The sequence below is a fragment of the Belonocnema kinseyi genome, chromosome 4 (genome assembly GCF_010883055.1).
Source record: "Belonocnema kinseyi isolate 2016_QV_RU_SX_M_011 chromosome 4, B_treatae_v1, whole genome shotgun sequence".
Lineage (NCBI taxonomy): Eukaryota > Metazoa > Arthropoda > Insecta > Hymenoptera > Cynipidae > Belonocnema > Belonocnema kinseyi.
Window position 1 is genome coordinate 82,776,442 of NC_046660.1, and position 25,379 is coordinate 82,801,820.

Genomic DNA, 25,379 nt, shown 5'->3' on the forward strand with positions numbered 1-25,379 from the left:
CCTCCAAATGATACTTTTCCCTAGATGCCCAGATATGCACCTACGTTCAGAGGAATACATTTGAGACTTGAAAATTGTTTCAAATGCTCATTGGGAGACCAATGAAATTTGAGCTGCAACAAATTTAACACCAGCGTTTTTTTGTATGTGAAAAATTCTTCAAAGTAAAAACACGTATGTTATAACGTGAATCAATTATTTTTAGTACTGAATATGTCTAATCAAATAAGTGAAACTCTTCTATAGCGTCGATTTTTGGGGTTGACGGTGGGTGAGAACTAACTCATTACAGCCCGCTCACCTTTTGTTTGTTCATTCCTGAGTGCTCGCCTGATTGACAACCGCAGACCCCGCGCACCCCACGCAGCTCCTGTTACATCTTCCTACGGCGCGACGTTAATTCTCGTAAAGGCTATAGAAGGGAGGGCTATTGAAGGGCTTCAATGTATTAGTTTAATCCAAAGATATCCTTGTAATAACAAGAACGATTTCCCTAATTTAAAAACAGTATTATTTGAAACAGGAAGAATTTCCTTAAAAAAAAAAAATTTGTTTAACATATTCAGTTCTACATTTCTCAGATTCCAGTAATCTTTTCTCAATGTGTAATTTTACAATATGTGAGATAAAGTGAGGACTAACCGAAAAAACATGATAAAATCATTTGAGATGCTTCCTCAATAATTAAACAAAAGCTATATCTCAAAAACACCAGAGATAGAAGAACATTCATTTAGGACCTCATAGAGAAAACCACCCAGCTGGTTATGCAATATTATCGGATTATTGAAAAAATCAGCCTCGATTTAAGCAGTTTTTTTATAACATGTGGAACACTTTAGTGCAAAATATACAAATTATAGATATTTTTATTGTTTAATTATTATTTCACGTAGTATATTTTTATTAAATTATTATCCAATTTACTATATGTTACAACTACTACAGAGGAAAATCTTCCGTAATGTTCTTTCCATTCTAGATTTATTTGTCACTCATGTGTTAATTTTTGACAAATACGCTTCAAATAAGAATAGTCGTTCATTCGGGCAGCACAATATCGCATCTGTTCAGAAAATTTGGCGAAAACGTGCCTACTTATAAATGATTTTTTTACCCAATTGAACTTGGTAATATTAAAAGTATTAGAAGAAATTATTTAAAAAATTATTTTATTTTCCTCCATTATGTTAATTATTAATTGTTTTATCATCTTGTTGATTAAATGTATTTTGCGTGACATAATGTAGGAAGAACAAGTTATTCTGAAAATTATATTTTTTTAATACTGTTCATGCTACTAAATTAAATTCAAGTAATAAAAATTAATTTCAGAACGGGTATCTCAAATATACCCCCTTTCGGTCACTTTCAAGGCTTAAGTATAATTTCACCAGATAGAACGTGTATTAAAGTATGATTTCTCATCAATAACTTTAAATTTTGTATCATCAGTTATGAAAGAAAAATGTATGGTCATTTTTATATATTTATCTAGTATGGAAAGGCATTCATTCTTTCCAAAATTTAATTCTTTTTCTTAAATTTCCATATTTTTCTGTATCCTTAAAAAAGTTTTGCGCAATCATGCCTTCCGTCATTCATATCTCGCACGATATCAATTTTCTAAAAGCAGACCCCAATTTATCCAAAATTATAACGTGATAGAGGATTTCTTTCATCTGACACGTAAACTACGGATGCATTATTTAGCAAAAACACTTTTATTTAGTCGCAAAATAATTATAAATAATTAATTTAAGTATGCATATTTCAAGTTAACCCATTAACGCCCAAAAGACCGATAAACTAAGCTTAACTTTGCTGATGCAGTTGAGGTAGTAAAACATATCGCATATGTTTGAAACTCAAATACTTATGTTTTCAAGACTGCTCTACAAGATGAAGTTGTCAAAATAATTGCTTGTTTACCAGGATATTCCATATGTCAGCATTTATAGCCAAAAACACGGAAAAATTTAGGACAAAAAATGTTTGCTGTTGGATTTCATATCGAAATTTTTTTTCATGTAACAAAATTGATGCACAAAACTGCACAAACATATTGAACTTTCGAAAATTGTAAAACAACTTTAAAATTCAAGATGGATGTCTCAAAATGGCGAATTAAAAAAAAATGGTTATTTCTACCCTCAAGTGACAGCAATGAATTTGACGAGTACCCAAACAACCTATACATATTTTTAAAGGTTTTTCGGGTCACTTATTACAAATCTGGCCGCGAAATGGCAAAATTAATTTGTCTAAACAAATTGTTTAAACAAATTATTCCGAAGAATTAGATTACTCACAAGATGCATATGCTTTTCATGGTTTTTGTGTCCGCTGAGTACGAATCTGGCGCCAGATTCGCAAAATCAAATCGTTAAAACAATTTTTTAAACAAATTTTTAACAAATTGTTGGAATATTCGTACTTAGTGGAAACAAAAACTAATGAAAGCATATGCATCTTGCAAAAATTTGATGTCAGATTCGTACTCAGCGGGCCCAAAAACCATGAAAAGCATATGCATCTTGTGAATAATCTAATTCTTCGGAATAATTTGTTTAAACAAATAGTTTAAACAAATTAATTTTGCATTTCGCGGCCAGATTTGTAATAAGTGACTTGAAAACCTTTAAAAATATATATAGGTTATTTGGGTACTAGTCAAATCCATTGCTGTCATTTGAGGGTGGAAATAACGATTTCTTTTTTTTTTAATTCATCATTTGGGACATCCATCTTGAATTTCAAAGTTCTTATTTTCCATTTTTTAAAAGTTCAATATTTTTGTGCACTTTTGTGCATCAATTTTGTTACATGAAAAAAATTTTTCGATACGAAATTCAGCAGCAAAAATGTTTTGTCTTAAATTTTTCCGTGTTTTTGTTATAAATGCCGCCATATTTAATTTCCTGGTAAACGAGCAATTATTTTGACTACTTCATCTTGTAGAGGGACCTTAAAAACATAAGTATGTTGAGTTTCAAACATTCCACATACTTCATAGCAGTATTTGGGTTGTATATTCCATAGGAATATTCAGGGAACATTTAGGGCTCTATTCGGGTAACTTATTACAGGATTTTTTTAAACACATTTAGGGCCATATTCCAATAGCATTATTCAGGAATATTCCTACCAAATTACCAACATTTCAATGTTCCTAAAAAATGGATATAGTAATCCGTGGAAATGTTCCCAATGTTCCGCTGAAATATTTACGGAATGTGAATGTAACATAGAGTACAATTTTTGCCAATCTTTAATGTTTCTATGATTTTCGCTGAATTTTCTATTTTAAAGACTGACAGAAAACGATGTTTGCTTCTTCTATAAGATTTGCAAAATTCTACGATAGGAAAATCTGCCAAAACTGAATAATTATTGAGCTGCAAAACAGTCAATTTGGGCTCATTCATCTGCTGAAGGGAATTTCTGTCATTAGAAATGACCAATTTTTCAGTAAAATTAAGTTTCATTACTTGAATTAACATTCTTATGATTTAAAGTTAGAGCATACATCTCCCATTATGATAAAAAGAAGATTTTAAAAAGTACAAAGTAAATTTTGCATTATTCTATTCCAACAGACACTGTAAATAGAAAAAAAACACCATACATAGAATATTGCCGGTAAATAATAAGGTATTTATTTCAAAAGATATTATATAAGAAACTATAATCTGAAAACAATGATTTTTCAGTCAAATTAAGTTTGATTAATTGACTCAACGTTTTTGTGATTGAATGTTACTCTCTAAATCTGAAACAGTGAAATTTCACTGATTCAAATAGCTAGAAATGGGTCACTGACAATCAGTAAAAAGTTTCTTATTGAATCAGTGAAATAATCACTTTTAAGGGTTCGCAGCACTGCACCATGTCAATTGAAAAATCATAATAAAATAATATTTTAGTACATTCAATCAAAGAATCATAGTAAAAACTTAAAACCCATAAATATGATCAAATATTAAAGAAGCTGAAAAGTTCCGATGGTTTTAAATGACAATCAACCTCACATATTATTTTAATTGCAAGATTGGACTGTCATGTACAAACGCGTTAAGTAAGTACTTCCTATACGAGTTATAGTATATTTATCCCGCAGTTAATTCAGCAGACATACAGTCCTGTTACTGAACTGATTAGTGAATATATCCGAAACCACTGATTAATCAGTGAAATCTCCAACTACTATTTCAATCAGTGAAATTTTCACTGATTCATATTTAGAGAGTAGAACATACACCTTCAATTATAATGAAAAAAAGATTTTCAAAAAGCATAAACTAAATTATTTATTACTCTGTTATAATAAACACTGGCGACAGAAAAGAAAACACCTTAAATACAATATTTCTAGTAAATAATGTATATGTATTTCAAAAAATAGTAAATAAAAAATTATAATCTGAAGACATGCACGTATGAATATAATCACAAAATACACTCAAGTAAGAATGCACATGCATTACATTATTTTTATATGTGCAATTGTACATTGATTTTCAATATAGTCGTTTTATTTCATTGGAAGTGTTACTTTTTATGGCCAAATCTAGAACCTTCAAAATAATCCTCATCAGTTGAAGGGCGAGAAAAATTAGCATTATCCTGGAAAGGTACTGATGGATTTTGGAAATCGTAAGGGTGAAAAGTTTTCGATCAAGCTTTTCAGATTTTTTTATATTTGTTCTATCAAGCCCTGGCAAATTTAGTTGAAGTGTAATGCCAGGAAGATTAGTCTTTTACTTATAAGTTTCATACAAAGTGAGAGCTTCATCCCCTGATTCAGCTGAAAGTTCAGTACGTCCGGCATTGTCTATACAAATAGAAAGCTGTTAGGCCTGATACATCTGGATTGGAATGAAATTGAGCCTGAGGAATCCTCTCATGAACTTGAGCCTCATCCGTAAGGCGTATAGCGGTGGCCAACAAAGCTATTGTTCTTTCATCTTCTTTAGGAGACTTGAGTTTTTTTTAGACACGATGTTTCTATAAAAAAGAGAGATCTAGGAATTTGCAATATTAAACATTTATTTCAAATTACTAAGAACGTGATGATTAAAATGGATTCAGTGAATCCTCAGCCATATGTTATTAACAGAAGTTCTCGTAAATTAAAGTTTACATAAGTGCAGTGCAAAAAAAAGCGGTAATACATTTGGGACTTGGCCCAATGCTGATCTACATTCTCAAATTATTAAAAGAATTATTATCATGATACTTACCAATTTCATTGAAAAAAAGCATGAATATAAGGACAAGAGCACCGAAAAGGGGTCTCATTTTGTTTATAAATAGCTAAAACTGTTTTTTTTTTTCATTTACATTTCTCTAATAACTTTGAGATACCCAATAATTCGCGTGTCAGATGGCGCTACTATCAAGTTAAAAGAGATACCCTACAGGCTTATACGTAGAACTTCAAAAAGAAAACAAATGCCAAGATGTCGAAAAAAGTAAGTCCAATGATTTGTTTATTTCTTGTTATAAAAAAATAAATTCAAGTATCAGGGCAATCAAAATCTGGTTTAATTTTCAGATTTAACATCGGTATTCATGTTTATATAATAATAATAGTCACGGCGTTATTAATCTAGTTTTTCTATATAGCATAGCCTCAAGTCACGATGTGAACTTTTCACTTATTCCCTTAACATTATTTTAATCTTTGATGGGTTTGAAGGTCTACAAACCTCTATCAAACATCTTCTCCGTCCATTTTTTAGTATAAATTGTTTTATCACTACTTTATTATAGCACGTAACCAGAAGAAGAATGGTCACTCTTTTTGAAAATAAATCCGACAACCGATTTAATAGCAAACTTTATTTCTGAAAAAAGCATTAATGGTGATTTTCATAAAAACAGTATAGTATTCGCAATATCAGCGCGATGGTACGTAATTATTGTCTGATGAAGTAGTGATCGTGAAATAACCTAATTTTCTTTGACAAATAAGGAATTAAATCGTTCTGCCTGTTCTTTCGACAATTTAATAGGGCTTTGTAGTAGCTCGAAAGATTTTTTTAAATCAACAAATAATAAAGTTATGCTACTCTTGATGTGCCCATATTTGATGCGCCGCATCATTGACAAGGGATTTTCTGAGAGGTGGTTGATACTATTTGGATGTGTTTGATTATAATTTGATATAGTTAAGCATTAGCTCGAAAGTATTTATTTGTTTTTTTTAATATTAAAAAATAAAAAAGCCATTTCGGATCCGGCATTTTTTGGGATGCCCGGTTGTTTGACAAGGTTTTTTCAGATGGTTGCTTGTTCTTAGGCTCTCCTTTCGCAATTTGATAGAACAAAGTAACAGCTCGAAAGTAATTGCTTGTTGCTTTTTTAATAAAAAAAATAAAAAAGCTATGCAACTCTTTCTGGGTCAAAATCGACGTTTTTTGGGACGTGCCGTATCTTTAACAAGAGCTTCTCTCGAAGGGGTTTGCTTCTTTCAGGATCTTCCTTTCATGGGTCGATAGAGCTAAGCAATATCTAGAAAGTGAGTTTTTGTTTAAAAAATAAAATTCATTAAAGTTAGGCAGTTTTTTGTGTCTTCTATAAAATTCGAGTTTTTTTTCACTAACACCCTTTTGCTCTGGGATACTTTAATTATATCAAACTTGAATACAACCTACTTTAAAGTCTGGTATCTTTTTTTTTTAATTTAATACTTTCTCTACGCAACATTCTCTTAATAATACGTTAATTTCCGAACTGAAACTCAGTATACATTAAAAAATAAATATATGTAATTAGTGAACAATTTAAGAAAAACAAGAGCTTTCTCGGGTGTTTCCACTTTGTATTTATAGTCACATAGTGTTTATATGATAAGAACCTTGCTCCCTCATTATTATTAATTAGCAAATATATGTGCTTCCCCAAGGAGGAAGTAAAAATACAAAAATACAAACATGTCAATCAATTCGTCGCTCGAATGAAGGCGGCTTTTCTATACTTGCACCAATTTTGAAATATAATATTAAAAAAAGTTAGTCTGTAAATAACAGATTTCTCAAATATTATTAATATGACCATAATTTCCTTACTCTTTAATCAAATTTATTAATATTATAGGTCAATCAATTCACTTTAAGTCGAGGAATATTTCATATTATTCCATTAACTTTGAATGATCCCTTCTGAAAAAGAAGTATTGATAACTATTGGATCTAATATTTGTTCGCGAACAAGTATTGGAAATCTAGTACTTTTTAGTGAAAAAAGTATTGGATCCAATACTTACCGACACATCTTTTTCATAAGGAATGCAAATAAAAAAGGTTTCATATAAAAAATACATTTTTAAAATATTATGCAAGGCCTAAAACTAAATACATTTTAAAAACCTTAAAAGTTTTGCCATGACATATCTTCCTCTATAAGGAAGCAAAAAATTAAAAAGCAAATAGAAATATATAAATAGGAAAAGAAAAAGAAACCCTGATTAAGAAACCCTACTATTAATTGATATATGACCTTAACATACCCTCACAGAAAGTTAAACAAAATCTTGTATAACTGAAACACAATTATGATATGTTAAAAACTTGCGACTTTTACTGTATTCCTGTCGTGCCAATAAAGCATAAACGCGGGTAACTGACGCTTTTCTGAAATTTTAGATCCCATGCTTTTCGACATATTGGTAAATGCTCTTTGAATTCGAAGGAATACTAAACCGTTTAATAACGCTAATAACTTATGTTACTGTATTTATTTTTTAAATTAAAATTCCATTTTAAAAATTAAACCACGTCACTGTCACATAAATAGAAACTGATGATATAATCGAATCCCCTTAAAGAAATCGACTATAATTATTCATGAAAAGTTACAGCTAGCGAGATTTTTAAAAATAAAAATACACAGATTACAGAAAGCTTCCTTGTTATAAATAATTATTATCATTATTCTAAAAAATATGCATAAAATAAAGATGCTTTCATTTGTTAAGAACGTTATTTTAATTACTTGAAAAATATATAGCATGAGGCATAGGAATATTAAAATATTTGATGAACACATTCTTCTTCAAATTACGGTTAAACAATAGAAATATATGTATATTTTCTCATGTTAATAACGAAAGAATCTCATATCTTAAATGCTGTAAAAAAAGGTATTTACTTAGAATTCCAATAATTTAATTTATGTTCAATGTAGTGGTTATCTCTCAAAAAATGAGTTCACAGGTTTTTTCATATTAAATTCCTATAAAAGAGAGAGAGAGAGAAAGAGGGGGGGTCCCTAATAGGGATTTTGTATGTTTCCTGAATACAAGGTGAAATAAAAAAAAATATGGTAAACATTTCCATTTTCTATTTCTAACTTGTAGCTAGATGTGCAGATTGCATTGTGTAAAACATTCTTCAGTGATTAAGATTCTTAAAATGCTTATACAATTTTCTACATATTACGCAACGAATACAGGGGAAGGTCTTCAGCAATTTTCTGTCCATTCAAGATTTGTTTCTTCTCAACAAAAGCATTCAATCTTATGACTTACAAGTCAATTGTTGTTACAGACGCGTTAAATCAGAATAATTATTGTTACGCAGTAATATATTGGCAATGTTAATAAATGATTTATTACAATGGGTCTACAATAGCTTATAGTGCTAAATTTCCAATTGAGGATGTAGAGAGGCTGCTTTTGATTCCAAGGTCTCTTGTTCATGCTAAAAATCTAAATTTAGCACAGAAAGAAGTATTGATTGGTAGTCATGGGCTTTAAGTTTTAGATAATCATCATTTCAAACAAACTGAAATGGTACACAGGAAAAAATTTTTCTGCCTCACAGAATTTCTTGTTTAAATTATGAAATCTGTTTCGATCTGAATGAGGCAACATGGAACCACAAAAATCTCCTCGATAAATAATGTAGAAAACTGACATCCTGAAGATGCGCGAAATCTTCTTTTATATTCATATCCTAATGAAAAGTTATTAGTTTTATGAAAAATTGGACTTGTTTGATTTTCATCAAATCTCCACTTTTGAAGATCGCCTGTCTCAGAAAAACTATCTTTACGAAGGTGTCTGGTTTTATCCATAAAAAAAGTGTATATGATGTAATTCTCAGTACCTTACATTTGTAGTCCTCTTGGAAATGATTCAACTGTTTCAAACAATGCGAAATTTTACGACTGGAAAATTAGTCTAACCCGAATTATTATTGTTTTTAAATATATTATTATCATTATTATGTATATTATATATAACCGACTGTACTATACGGTAGCGAGACATGGACTTATCAAGAAAAAGATAAGAGTAAAATTAACGCAATTGACATGAGATTCATGCGTCTAATATGCGGGACAATCCTGATGGACAAAGTAAGTAACGAGATAATTCTAAAAGAATGTGGTGCAGAAGAGACGCTAGTAGATACATGGGAAAGAAATCGGTTAAGATGGTTCGGACATGTTGAGAGAATGCTAAATGAACGACTAACGAAACAAGTGTATCAAGGTAAAGTAAATGGCAACGTGTCCAGAGGTAGACCGCGGAAAGAATGGTTAGAATGTGTGAATGAGACCCTACTTAGAAGAGACATAAGAAGTCACAGAAACACGAGAGCCTGCATGAAAAAATGCATGGACATAAAAGAAGCTGGAGAAGTATGCCAGGATAGGAAAGTATGGCGGCAAATAGTTAATAAAAAAAGTGTCAGCAGAGTGAACGACGCCTGAAACAAAGACCTTGGCTATTAATGGACCCAAGTGGGGAACCTTACATAACGGCTTCGTGAGGTTCTTCGCTTGGGGTGATTGCTAGAGAGATTGATCAGCAACCTGGGTCGGAGCAGTGTTGCGGAACGAACGTGTTATTTACTTAAATAGCACGAGAATTCTGGATCAATCTGAAAAATCTCTATCCCTTCCACACACTACTCCTTTCCCCTGCCGATTGAGTCACGCCTACCCCGAAAGGGATGGCTTAATGGTGTAATAATATATAATAATCTGCGATTGATTTATTCTCTCCTCATTAAAGCCCGTATGTTATTCACTTTGCACTTTAGATTAAAATGGTTTAATTTTAAAAATTATGATGCATAATATGAAAATTAATCTTTTTTAACGACTTAATTTCAAAATTCTAATTTGAGAGTGCTTATATTTTTAAATGAAATTTAGAATTGTTTAATTTTTAATGCCTTAAACTTGAATTTATTCATTTTTAAAGTTTCCAATCAGAAAGCACATCATTTTCAACAATCTTAATTCTTTCAATTTTGAACTATTATGTAAATGTCAATAAATTTCTATCACTTTAATTTAAAATTATAGTTTTGAATCCACAATTGTTAAGCAATTTGATTTTTGAGGACTTTAAAGTGAAATTTGTTTGCTCGAAATATTTTCGATTTATGTTGAGAATTGTACTGCTAATATTGTACAACAATTTGTAATTGATGGCCTTACTAATTCAAAAATTTGAAATTATAATCCTCCCAAATTGACCATTCGAATTCAAATATTAAACATGTCAGGACGATGTCAGTATTGAATTTTTCAAAATCGCAAAGGTTCATATTGAAAGCCTTGAGAGTCAGTTTTATACTTAATGATTAAAATATTCTTAATTTTTGGGCTTTGATTTTAGCCAATTCTAGTTGAATAATTTTCACAAGTTAAATTTTTTTATTTAAAATGGTTGAAATTTGAAAAGTATAATCAATAGTTAAAAATTTTTTGAATTATTTCAATTTTCTATTAATAAATGAAATCGTAATAGGTTCAAGCATACAAGAGTTTTTAAATTACAATTTTTGTTCAGTTTTAAGTCAAATTGGGATTTGTCTAATTTTCATAGTTTTATGGTAGAAGTGCTTTCGGTTCTAATGTTTCACTTTTTATGTTTCACTTTTTATGTTTTTCTCTGGAAAAGTTCAATTTTTAAGCATAGTAATTGCAAACTTTTATATTTGGCACTCTGAAAATGATGGTGAATTTAAAACCTTGGAAAATTTGTCTAATCAATTTTAATATTAAATTATAATTTGTTATGCTATAACAATTACAAATTTTAGAATATCAGAAGATTTCATACATTCATTTTAGTTTCAAATTTAAATGTTAAGCGGATTTATATTTAGAAATTATACATGTTTAATTCCTTTTCACTCTATATGAAATATTGTCCTATTTCTAAATTTTACCTAATCTAAAATTGTTTAGTTTGAAATATTTTCAATCAAAAATCGTTCAATATATAAAAAATAAAATAAAAGTAGTTGCCTATCTTATACAATTTGGTGTTCAAATCATGAATACTGATTCCATTTAAGGGCATCATAGAACAATACGAGAACAATATGAATTGCTCTACAATTCTTAATTTTAATTATGTTTTGTCAATGAATGAAGTAATCTCGTATTGATAGACAGCTATGAATTTAAACAGTTTTGATGGAAATATTATACTTGAAATAATAGTTAAACAATAAAAATATATATAATTTGTATCATTATCATTAGTGTTTTGCAAGCTCTAAAATTATGATTTTACGCAGGTTTTGACTTCAACAACATAAAATTACTTAAAAAGGAAAAAACATGCAAGAGGATTTGACATTATTTCCACTTTTCAGTTTATCAGTCGTGACAGTTAAAAAAATAATTTTTTGACTTGAACTTTTTCTTTTAAAATTTTTATTGAAATGAAACTTCGGCAGTGAGATTTTTGGGGCGTGTATAAATTACATTATATGGTTTCAACTACTTTTCGTGCCTCTACACGGAGAAAAAGATATCGCACAATGGTATCACAAAACCCATGTATTGAAATAAAGCGCAATATAATACGCAGGTTCCGGAGCTTTTTAGGATATTATAATGCAATAACATCCCTTGGCCACTACTAGAACCCTCGTATATGCAATATAATAAAATAATAGTATAATGTAAAATCTTGCAATGTACGATATCCCCGAAATGGAAATGGCTTAATGGGTTAATGGTTATTACGATATATAGCGTAGGAATTATAGTATATATTGCAATTCTTGCGATATCGTTTTCTCCATGTACCCCCACCTTACCGTCTAAGATGTATTTGATGCCCCCGTCCCCGCTTCATCCGCCGACAAATGACATATTAGACGATCACATATTGTATTTGTCTTAAGTAATTTTAAAGTATACTGAAGTCAAATTCGTTAAAAGGAACAACACATTTTTACAGCATGTGAGATAAAGTTCACCCACTGATAACGTTGACAAATACATATTTCTATTGTTCAAACGTTATATAAAATATAATATGGCCGTAAGACAATTTCAAATTTTTATGCTCCTTATATACTTTCTCCATTTTTCACAATGCCAAAAAATTCTTATATATTTTTGTAAAGTTGGTTTATTATATTAAATAAAATATAATATACAACCAGTTTTTAAACATACTCCAACTTTGGATAAATATGAAAAATAAGTAGAAAATAATATAATCATGTTACACGCACATAATTTTTAATGAAAAAAAAAATTTTTTTCTTATACTTTAAATACAAGAAATTATGTACTTTTTGGTGGAAAATTAATCTTCTTTGTTTAAAATTCAGCTTTGTTGGTTGAAATGCAACTGTTTTGTTAAAAACTAATTTTTGTTGTTCAAGGATTTAGCTGTTTTGTTGAGAACTTTTAGTTGAATATTTAACTATTCGGCTGTATATTAACTTTAGTGTTAAAAAATCATACTTTTGTATTGAAAATTCAACATTTTTGTAGCAAACTCATATGTACTAACTAAAAATAAAACAATTCCGAGGAAAATTTAACAATTGGGTTGAAAATGAACTTTTTTGTTGAAAATTTGTATTTTTGGTTGAAAATTTAACTCTTTTGCAGATAATTAATCTTTTGGTTTAAGAATTCAGCAATTTTATTAAAAATGTATGCACTATTTTTTTGAAAATACGTTTAGTTTGGATAAAAATGATTTTTTTATCTAAAAATATAACGACTTCATCTTTGGCAGAAAACTAATAATTTATTGTTGTTGAAAATTCAACTATTTCGTTGAAAATTCATCTAGCTTGATTGAAAATTGACTTTCTTGATGAAAATTAATTTCATCCTGTTTCAAAATATTTGTTTCCTTAAACATTTAACTTTTTAGCTTAAAAAGTTAACTATTTTGTAAAAAAAAATTCTTTTTTCGTTGAATTTAAATATTTGAAAATTATATTTTGTTTTTGCAAAGTTCTTTTATAAATTGAAAATTTAATTTTTTCCAATTTTTGCTAAAAACTTATCCTTTCCAGGTGAAAATTCAACTATTTGGTTAAAAAATTTGGTATTTTTTTAAATATCGTCTTTTAAAAGAAAATAAAACTTCTTGGTTGGAAATTCATTTTTCTATGCAGACAATTCAGCTTTTTTAAAGTGACATTTTTTTATCGATTTAATTGTTTTGTTAAAAAATTGTTTTTTGATTAGAACTGTTAGAAGATTTAACTACAGTGCCGTGCAAAAGTTTTGTCCACCTCTTTTTTGATGACTGAATAAATTCTCTTAATTTTAATTATACCAGAGCTAAAAAAATGTCTCTTTAAAAGGTTGATTGTTTTCAAAATTTTGTTTAAAATAAGCCCAGGATGAAGCCAATTTGTCTAGTTTTTAAGTAGATATTGCGAAATAGTGTAAATTTCAATGTTTTCTTAAATTTTCAATAACTTCCGAAATAGTCAACATTTTTCAATGTTCTTGGGCTCATTTTGAAGCCTTTTATCACAGTATCACAACAGCTTACAAGTATAAATTGTAAAAAAATTTCTTTTCGAATTGCAAGAACTTGCAGTTGTAACAAAAAAGTTGTAAAAATTGAAATATTTTTTTTAGTAACAAAAATATTTTTGTAAAATATATGAAACATATAATTATGAAGTTTCGATGTAATTTCCCCAAATTATATATTTATTTAACCATTATCCAACTTTTTTATTACAACTTCAAGTTCTTGCAATTCGAAAATAATTTTTTTTTTACAATTTATACGCGTACGCTGTTGTGATATAGTGAAAAAAGGCTTCAAAATGAACTCAAGAACATTGCAAAATGTTGACTATTTCGGAAGTTATTGAAAATTTAAGAACACATTGAAATTTACACTATTTCTGCAATATCTACTTAAAAACTTTACAAATTGGCTTCACCCTGGGCTTACTTTAAAGAGAATTTCGAAAATAATCAACCTTTTAAAGAGGCATTTTTTAGCTCTGGTATAATTAAAATTAAGAGAATTGATTCAGCCATAAAAAAAGAGGTGGACGAAAAATTTTGCACGGCACTGTATTTGTTTGAGAATTCATCTCTTGCATAAAAGTTCAAATATTTAAATGTTAATGTAACTATTTGGTTAAAACTTAATATTCTTTTTATTGAAAAAGCGGCTTTTTGGGCTCTAAAAATTCATCTCTTTTTCTATAAAATCTTATTTGGTTGAACATTTATCTGCTTTCGTGAAAATGCAATACATTTCGACTTAAAATCTTAGAAATTTGAAGCGTTCCATATTGAATTTATTAGTGTACCCAGAGTAATTTTATTTAAAAAAAGGCCGTGGCTGGGTGTGCCGAAATTTCGGTACAGGTAGCCAGATTTTTTCGCTACAAATAAGGGGAGTGTTTTTATCCAATAGCAACGTTAGTCTCATGGAGGTGGGGGGAGATCATAACAAAACTACGCTCTTTAACGAGTGACAGTCAAATGTTGCCAACTTTACTGCTGTTGGGAACGCTTTCAAGTTAGGGTTTCCCTGTATTTTAAGCTACTTAATACCCAGGACAACAGAAATGACTGCGTTCCCAGCAAAAGGGGGAAGGGTATAGTGCAAATAAGAAGAATTATCCATAAAGAATTAATTATATATTATATATGACCTCGGATGTTATTTTTGACCCCTAGAGACTTTATTGTAGAGTTGAAATTAGTCGGGTGCCTTTTTGAAGTTCTTATGAAAACAAAGTGCGAGATGACAATTTTAGAGGGAAGAGGTGCTACGCCTTTGAGGAAGACGCCAATGGCGGCATACCATGGGCGCCAAGGTGAGCTGGCTCACTGCCCTGCCCCCTTCACTGCACCATCTTCACCGAAGCATCGAGTCGTGATTCCACCCCACCCTCTACTCTAAAATACGAAACCACCTCTCATACCCAAATCTCCTTGATCTGCTCACTCAAAATCGATAACCATGTAGGATGATACTTGATGCACTGATTCCTGAATGAGGAAGTCAGTTATTGCTTTCAATTTAGATTTCATAAATCCATTCATGACTCAAAAGTTTGATAAATTGATCCTAGAATGATTTCAATTGAGGTGTCAACAATTCAATTATAACGATCTAATAAGATTAAATTGTTTTCTTTGAATGAAGATGCTGGATGGATTAATTCTTTTCATCTTCAGATCAACAATTATTGTATAGGATATCTGTTGTCATCGTTTTTCTTTCCCCTACTTTCCACTTGACCTAATAGTATATCATTTTGCACTTATAACAATATACTTGAACTGTTTCATATATCTAATCATTTTTCTTATAATACACTTTTTTATAACATACTTACTCTATTTTGCGTAAGGATGATAATGTGCGAATTTTTTTTCGGGTTCGCCCACTTTTTTCCGTACTTCTACTGGACTAATGTGCAATTCTCCACCAATGCTTGAAGTATTCAAGCCGAAGCTCGTCCACCTTCCGCCAACTACACAACCTTGACTCGAAACTCACCAAGGTGAATAGGAGGCAACAAACTTGTGCATGGATTTTCTCGCAAAAGGCGTTCGACCGATGGGATGTATGCGTTTATGTGCCGCACTTTCCGTAAGATTCTTCAGATCTTTCGAAAAACTACAGCGAAATATGTGCGTCAATAGAAATAATTTTTTATCGCATTAAATGGCGAAGCAGATGCCAGTCGTTATGGCTTTGCTGGTTGCTTTTTAGTAACGGTGAGCATCCGTTACCGGAGGGCAGGAATGCGAGTGTGAAGAGGCAGTTTCACTTGAAATTGAAATTTACGGAATCAGGCATTTTTTAATGACGTGATAATTAGATTTCTAGGGTGTTATTATACTGCCAGTGTGAGAATGAATTATATATACTATCATGGGAGCTCCCGAAGCTACGAGGCGCCTCTAATATTGGATGAAATATCATTTTTATACCAGAAAAAGTGAGAACGCTTTAATTTTTGCTGCGTTTGGCAGTTCCAAGCGCTAAATAAAATATTAAATCCTTTCCCAGACGTTCCCATAATTTCTAAAGTAGGGAAAACATTAAAAGACTGAAAATACTTTTAAAAATCTGTGAATTCTTCAAGATACATTTAGTGAGAAATTCTTACCTTTTTACTCATTATTATTAAATTTAATAGTAAAGCGCTCATATCGATACTAAGTGAATTCCTTAAAGTACTCAGAAGTGGGAAGCATGCTTCCTTAAAAGCATTCCGAACAATACTTTGCCATATACAACTTTCTATCAGAGGTGCACATAAATAAAGCGTTTCCAACTTTCAAAGACTTTCAAGAAGCTGAAAACTCGTTAGTGACGTTGAAGAACATTAAAGCAGTCGTAAATATTTTCAGATTACTGGGAACGCTTTATTGCTAGTCGCTATTGATTATAGGATGCTTTATATTTTGACCTTGAAAAGTTTATGATGTTTCTGGCATTATGAAAGAACATTAATTATTTCAGTAGCATTAGAAAAACTTTTAATTAAGAGTTTTCCTCAATTTAGAACTCTTTAATTCTCAGGAAACTCAAAAATAAATTGTTCCCTCTGATTGATTTCGGAAATCGGTTGTATGAAGTTATACCTAGCATAATTACGTGTTCCCAATAGGGATGTGAATGTAAATTTTGGAATGCTTTTCTCTGCATAAACAATCGAATATGTCACGAATATGAAGGTTCGCAATTTCCTTTACGGTGGGAACGTTTAATTTCAAGACACTTTCGAATATGAGATGCTATATATTTCACCTTCAGACGTTTCAAAATGTTTCGGGCAATACAAAATAAAGCCTTCTAAACTGTAATAATAGCAAGCGTTTTCAAGTTAAAGGTTTTCTGAATTTGTAGCTCTTTAATGCCCTAGAAACTCAAAAGTAAAGCGTTCTGAAATTCAATAATGTTGGGAACGCTTTCGAGTTAGGATTTTCCTTACTTTGAAGCTCTTTAATACCGGGGTAATTGAAATAACAACGTTCCCAACTATAAGCTTTTTCGGAATACTTTAAAATTAAGATGCTCCTAACATTGAAGCTCTTTAACACTCAGAACAATCAAAAGTATAAGGCGTTACTAACTATAATACTGTTGATATCGTTATAAAGTTATGGTTATTTTCTTAATTAATGTTAATGAAGGGCTATTTAAAGCCTAGAAAAATCGAAAGTAAAGTATTCCCAGCTTCAATAATGCTGGGAACGGTTTTAAGCTAGTATTTTACTAACTTGGAAGCTTTTTAATACCCTAAGAAATTTAAAGTAAAGTGTTGTCAACTGTGATACTGTAATTAAGGCTTTAAAGTTAGGGATTTTCTTAATTTTTAGCCCTACAATACGAAGGAAAATCGAAGGTGAAGCTTTTCCAACTGTAATAATGTTGGGAACAGTTTCAATTTAGACTTTTTCAAATTTTGAGATACTTTATTACCTAGAAAAATCAAAAGTGAAGCGTTACCAACTGTAAGACTATTGATAACATTGTAAAGCAGGGTCTCTCTTAATTAAGGGCTATATAAAACATAGAAATATTGAAAGTAAAGCGTTCCCAACTTTAATAATGTTGGAAGCGGTTTTATTTTAGTGTTTTTCTAACTTGGAAGCTCTTTAACACCTGAAAAAAGTAAAATTAAAGTGTTCCCAGCTCTAATACTGTAAGTGAGGCTTTACAGTTAGGGATTTTGTTAAATTTTTAGCTCTATAATACTCAGGAAAAGCGAAGGTAAAGCTTTTCCAACTGTAATGATGTTGGTAACAGTTTCAAATGAGGGGTTTCCCGACCTTAAGACTCTTCAATACCCCGGAACATCGAAAGTAAATCTTCCACAACTCATAATAACTTTCAGAACTGTTTCAACTTCCTGTTTCTCTAACTTTGAAGCTCTTCAATACTTAGTACAATAGAAAGTAAAACGTTCCAGATTTATGGAACGTTCTTTAAATTCCTGAAACCACTAACAAATGTAACACAAAAATAACAACGTATGGGTGGAATCCCACCCAAATTCCACGTTGTTAGTAGTGTTCTAAAAATTGACGTTGTACTTGGGTTAAATATGATTGGATCGTTTCAGAGTATTAAAATTATCAATTTTATTCTCTAAATCTGAATCAGTAAAATATCACTGAGTGCCATTGAGATTTCACTGATTGAAATAGCTGGAAATCGGTCAAGGTCAATCAGTGAAAAGTTACTTATTCATTCAGTAAAATAAACACATATGAGCGTTTACAGCACTACATCATGTCATTTTAGCAGTCATAATGAAATAATATTTTAGTTCATTCAATAAAACAATCATAATAAAAACTTAAAACTCATAAACATGATCAAATATTAAAAAGGTGAGAAGTTTTGATGCTTTTAAATGACAAATAACCTTAATTACTGAACTGATTATTGATTAGGTCCGAAATGGCTGATTAAACAGTGAAATGTCTAACTACTATTTTAATCAGTGACTTTTTCACTGATTCATATTTAGAGAGTACAAAGCATAAGACTTAAAAAAAATTTGAGAACACAAAAGAGTAGATATTAGGTTTAATCCCAGCTAGGTCCAAGGCGAAATATAGAAAAAATCTTACAAAATATTATAGAAATGTTTTCGACTTCAACAACCCAAGATTTTATAATGCTATTACATCACCAGATATCCTCTATCTCTTACAAGGTATTACAAACTTCCAATAATCCTTTTTGTGACTATAATGGACAGCCTTCATAATTTAAACTCTAATCGTAAATCATTCCAAACTGGAAATTCCACCAAGATTATAAAACCTCCCATTCTTCATCAACTGCCCAATTTTCGAGCGCCTTCATTTCAAAGCATTCCGAGTGCTTTTTATACTCAAAAAGCATGTAATTCAATTTTCCGTCAATTAGAAGACTACATCACGGAAGTGTTTGATCAAGGCTCTGCAAAAAACTTCTTGAATGTCAGAGCCTGTATAAGAAGTCATGCGAATTGGAACGTCCAGAGGTGGAGATGCAGGTACTATGTCGCATTGCACAGTTCTCTTCATTCTGCATCATTACGAGCACGAGAAAATTAGCAGGGCGTCGCGATATCTCGTCCCCCAAGGCAGTCTCGCAGTTTTTCCAATTAACTTTTTCTCTTCTCTCTCTTCCTCTCTCGATTCTTCACTTCTTTACATCCTATCGTCATCGATTATGCATACCAAATGCGATTAGCTGCTGTACGGCATTCAGCATAATTACGTAACTGCGTAAGATAGACCATTAGCTCTACATCGTAGATGTCTAATAGTGCATTATCTGCAAATGCGAAAGACGATGCGCATAATGGCAAAATATAGCATAGAACGCGTGTTACTCGTTTGTAAGCATCTGATAGGTGGATCTAATTACCTTCCTTTTGCTTATTTCTTGTCTTTATAATAAATAGGTTCGAATTCTCGGCATGAATATCTTTTTACGTACATGGGAGGTACGTGTGAATAAATGTATCTACTCTCTGGGTGTATGATGACTATCTGTGTCTAAGCTTGATTTATAATTGTAAGATTGCATATGTGTGCACATTGTACATTATGGGCATGGTCAAGCATGCCGGACAGACACAGATATAGCGGGATATGCCTTTTGAGAATGCGTTTCCTTCCTGTCGGTAGAGACCAAACATGGCCTGGCAACAGGTACTTCGACGCCGATAATAAATATCTACTCTAACGAATTCGCACCGCTACTTCCGCTGGGCAACCATTCGTTCTGCTCGCGGGTCTGTCCAATTACGGATGAGAATTTTTACAACGTCGACCGCAATTATTGCTCGGTTTCAGACAAAAATACAAAACAGCTTAGGGAACGTTCAATAATTACGTAAGGATGATTTCTTTAAATTCAAGCCCCCCATCCACTATCCTTCTTACGTAAGATTTTATATTTTTTACTTGGTATTTCAAAAATATATCAAATATTTTCATCATTAACGAGATTTCAAGAAAGTTTTTAACATTTCCAGTAATTTAAAAGTATTTCGGAAGATTTGAAAGGGTTTTTAAGGTAGTTAAAAAATTATACATTTTCACACATTTAACGAGATTTCAAAACTTTTTAGGGATATAATGAAATATGAAGGTATTTCAAAATATTTCAAGAGATTATGAAAGTTTTAGTGTATTTTAAGCGATTCCAAAGGATTCCGAGAGCTTTTACAGATTTGAGTTTTAAAGGATATTACCAGATTTTAAGCTACAGCAAGGATTACAATCAAATTTCAAATACCGAAGGACTTCGATGGATTTCGAGGGATTTTAAAGAATTAAGAACGATTTCTGCATATTTCAAGAGATTTTGAGAGATTTTGAAAATTGGAGGCGATTTAAAAGAAATTTCATAAGATTTTAAAAGGTGTACAAAGATGTCCAAGGATTTCAATAGATTTAAAGTTATTTCGAGGATTTCATGAGATTTCAAAGGATTCTAAATTATATTGGCGGATTTAAGAGGACTTCGTAAGATTTCACAAAATTTAACGGAATTTCAAAAGATTTCCGAATCTTAGGTATTTAAGAAATTTCGAGGATTTTGTTGACTTTTAAAATATTTTAATGAATTATTTACTGAAATTCAAGGACTTTAACTATTTTCTGTAGAGATTTTAAATGGGTTTCAAGGATTTTCACGGACTTTAAAGGGTTTTAGGAAATTTTAAGAGATTTAGAAATAAGTCACAGAATCTCTAAATATTTTATAAGATTTTATGCAACACTGAAGTCTTTACAAATTTTGAAGGATAGACGAAAAAAGTAGGTTGTCAAAACGTTTACTTGACTTTCTGAGACATAGGATATGTCATACATTTATAAAATTTTAATGTAACATTTATTATAAGGTTCAAGATAATCCTGAAAATAATTCGCGGACTCCTAATTATTTGGAGAATTTAAAGGTACTTACTGAGATTTAAAAAGATTTCTAGGCGTTTCAATCGATCTTAAGGGACTTCGATGATTTCACGGGATTTCAAGGGATTTTAAGAGATTTCAAAAGTTTCAAGAGTATATCGACGGATTTTATAGAATTGCGTAAGATTTCAAAGGGTAGCCAAATCATATAAAGAATTTAAAGGGATATTAATGGCTTTTAAAAGACTTTGATATATTGTAATGAATTTCAAGAGATTTCGGAATATTTTACGCAATTTGAAGAATTTTAAGCGATTCTTAGAGATATTCAGAGGTTTTATTTAACTTGAAGTGTTATAAGGGATTTTTATGTGATTTTGAAGATTTTAAGCGATTTCAAGACGATTTGCACAGTTTTTAAAGGACTTTAATCATTTCGCTGTCAGCTCAATCGTTTTAAAGGTATTTCCAAAAATAATATATGATATCCACGGAATGCAAATAATTTATAAGAATTTCTGAATGATAACGATTTTTAGAGATTCCACGAGATTTTATGAGAGGTGTACACCAGATTTCAAGAAAAGTTTGACTTGTCAACTGTATATATTTGTTGGGCGTATATAATATTAAATATTACTAATAAAAAAGAAATATTCTAAATAATGATATAATTTATAACTGAATTATTTAATTAATTAGAATTTATAGCTAAATTTGCATTAATTATTATCTTACTAAGTAAAAAGTACAAAAAAAGTTAAAAATTTCAGAAAAAACTGAAACAGCACAAGTCTCGAACTTTCCAGCATTAGGCTACGCTCCTTTGTTTTCAGGTCTCGAATTCTATGCTTTCAAATCATAGAGTCCGAGAATCTAAAGCACGTCAAAATTGTAGCTCTAAAATCACGCGCTTCCGTCAATTGATCTCTTGAAATTTCTCTCCATGTAGCATTATTAAACAATTATTTCTGTTCAGTTTGTTTGACTATTGTCTCGCTCTAACTGAAAATTTGAAAATAAGTTAAAGAATTCAGAAAAGCCGCGACTTTTTAACACTTTTCTGATAGAAAATTGCTATAAATAATAATACATTGTTTTAACGATTTATTTATAAATATAACTATTAATATAAAGCAATACTGTATGTACTAGAAACCATTCTCATTTTTTTTAAACACGAAAAATCCTAATTAGAGTCAAAATCGCATTTATTTTTTTGTTGTGAATTCGAATACAAACTTGGGGGCGATATGCATTAAAATTAAAGAAGAAAAAATTGGATGACGCTAATCTACACACATGCATCTGGACAATATTATTCAGAACGATGCATCAGGCATTTATCAATTGAGAAACTTTAAAATAAATAATTTTTTAAATATTCATAATTGTGACGACCACAAAGCCATAGTTTCATGAAACTTTACAACCTTAAATATGAGTAATTAATAGTGATTGGACGTTGGATTGCACCATCTAGAATTGATAAGATACCATAAATGACTGATGAATTACCATAATTTACCATAAATAAATTACCCAAAATTTTGTGATACCTTACATTTTCGGTGAAGGAGCAAAAATAATTAGAAATATGAAGCATATACGTAAGAAATGTTTTGCGCTTACCCCCTTCCCGAAGTGAAGTTTCGTAAGATTTTGTGAAGTCCCGAAAAGTTTAAAATTAATTAAGGAAATTTTTTATTTAATTTAATTAAGAAATTTTTATTAACTAAATTAATTTAGTTACGTAATAAATGGACGCTTGCTTAGTTGACTGTTTTAATTGCCTTGGTTTTCCTTGATTTTGGTATTATTTTGCTACAGGAGAGTTTTGATCATCCACTGGGATAGGAATTCCAATTGAACTGTAACTGTTGTGGCTTAGGTGTCTCCTTTGATTTAGCAAAATTATGATTTTGAAATGGAATAATATGCAATCGTAATGGACAACTTAACATAGTGTAGAAGGAACTTTTTGATCAATCGCCATACCAGGATAAACTCTAGCCTGGATTCCAGAAGACCAGTGGATCGTTTTCTCTTTTTATCGGTCATACTCTGCATTACATTTCTAGCGTTCCGACGAACATTTTTCCTGGTTTTATATTGCGTGCTCTATTCCTTTTTCCGGCATACCTGCCGTTGTTAGCATGACCACAGACTGGATTTCGATAAGTGGAAAGGAGAAGGTATGAAAGTCAAATAAGTATCTTATCGAAGCTCTACTTGGCAAATTGGATCTAAGAGTAAAAAAGTAAAAGTTGGGGACAGAAAAAAGAGAAAAGTTGAAAAAAATGTTCTTTTTCTATAACAACTGCGCGAAATGCTCGCTTTTTTAGGCATATTTAGCGTGCGGGAAGTGACCGATCCTGCAACCGTGTTAAAAGTAAGTAAGTAAGTAAGTAAGTAAGTAAGATAAGTTTTCCTATACCTATTGCACTTGCGCATTTCGATTCGAAATTTCTTTCGAGGAATGCCGGAATGAAAACCTCACTATCGATGACATACTTTATAGACTCAAATTCTCTAAAAACAGGAAAAATAAACAGATTTTTCCAGAAAATAGAAAAATAAAATTTTAAAATAAAATTAAGTTGTGTCCTAAACTAAATGCAATTCGAAACGTCTTCAAATTTATTACATTTCAAATAAAAGTATTGCATTTCCTACAAAATAGATGAATTTTCAACCAAAAAGATGAATTTACAACCGCAATAAAATAAATTTTGTACCAAAAAAGACAACTTTTGTTTTTGTTAAATACATGAATTTTCAACAAAAAATACGAATTCTTTCAAGAAACGTGTGTTTTTCTGAAACTTTTCTTTTGGCCAATTTTATGAAACGTAACAATCCTAATTGTGAGTACTTAATAGTGATTGGACGATGAATTGGACCAATTACTGATGAATTACCATAAATTACTATAAATTTCCAATATTTTGTTATACCTTAAATTTTCGGTAATTTCTAAATTTTTCATCAATTTCCGGAAATTTCGCATTTCTTCCAAGAAGCTTTAGGGACTTAAATTTCAAGCATTTCTCGTAATTTATGGCATGAAAAAATTGTGTCCAGCCAATTACGCTAATATTTGGTAATTTTACCATGAATTTATCCAATTTTCGGATTTTTATTTTCATCTTAAATAAAAAATTGCCTGTATTTGTTACAAATAATATTATGCATGTGCGTAGAACAAACTTCACACTCGTGTGAAACAGACTATTTTCCGCACTTGTAGCACAATATCCTATTTTAACTAAAATCTTGTTCTCTTGATGAAATTTGAAGTTTTCAAGCTAAAATTTTCATGGTTCAGAATATTCACCGTTTTTTCTGTTTGTGTGTTTGCAGGAAAACACCTAGTTTTGATGACAGATCCTGAAATTGTCGACGATGCTTATGCCTTCGATAATCCTTGTTTTAAGGATGCCACACCTGCGGTTCTGGAAAGACCAGTGTCCGCAATTACCATGGACACACCAGCGAAAGATTCAACTCGCTGGTCCACCCCATGGTCGTCCTTGGGCCTTGGCACTGGAAATCGAAATGACAAGAGACGCACTTTGGACGACTCTTGCCTTGGAGTAAGTTGTAAATTTCGAAATAAAATATTTTTTTACTGATTTTTTTTTAAGTTGAACAATTTTATAAATTTATTTATTATAGAATAATAAATACAATCAATTTCAAATTGGATGCATTCCAAGCCAGCAAATACTATTATATCCAAGGATTTACAACAAAAAATGTTGAAAATATAAAAAATTTAATCATATGGGATATAAACATAAGGAATAGTCATTTTCGAATTCGGTGCGTGTAAATCATTCCAGATTTTTCCATTTAAAAAAATTTAGAGCCTTAATAATTTCAACAGTTTTAAACTAAAACGGATAAAAATCTAATAGTTTTAAATTTAAGTACTACACATTTAATGGCAATTTCAATTTGAAATCGTTTGATATTAAATAATTTTAACTAAAATCGTTTAAACTGATAAAAACTTTGAATTAAACAAATGGAAATCGTTTAAAGTTTAAAAAATTTAATTTACAGCGTTTAAAATTGAATGATTTTAGATCGAAATATTGAAAATGGTTTGGTTTCAATTTTACATAAACCCCTCAAAGTTCTACAATTTCAAAATAAAAGTATGATTTCGAATTTAAATCTTTGAAAACTGAATTCGGTACTTCAACTTGAAAATCAAACTCAAG

General features: G+C 30.6%; 1 protein-coding gene across 2 annotated transcripts in view; it reads left to right on the forward strand.

The window, feature by feature from the left end:
- The window catches only part of LOC117171219, a 124,210-nt gene that overhangs the window by 86,615 nt on the left and 12,216 nt on the right, over positions 1 to 25,379 (forward strand). For both annotated transcript variants that reach the window (XM_033358317.1, XM_033358318.1), the window contains exon 2: positions 24,514 to 24,746. In XM_033358317.1, the coding sequence (XP_033214208.1) occupies positions 24,514 to 24,746 (233 nt within the window). The remainder of the gene's footprint in view (positions 1 to 24,513; positions 24,747 to 25,379) is intronic.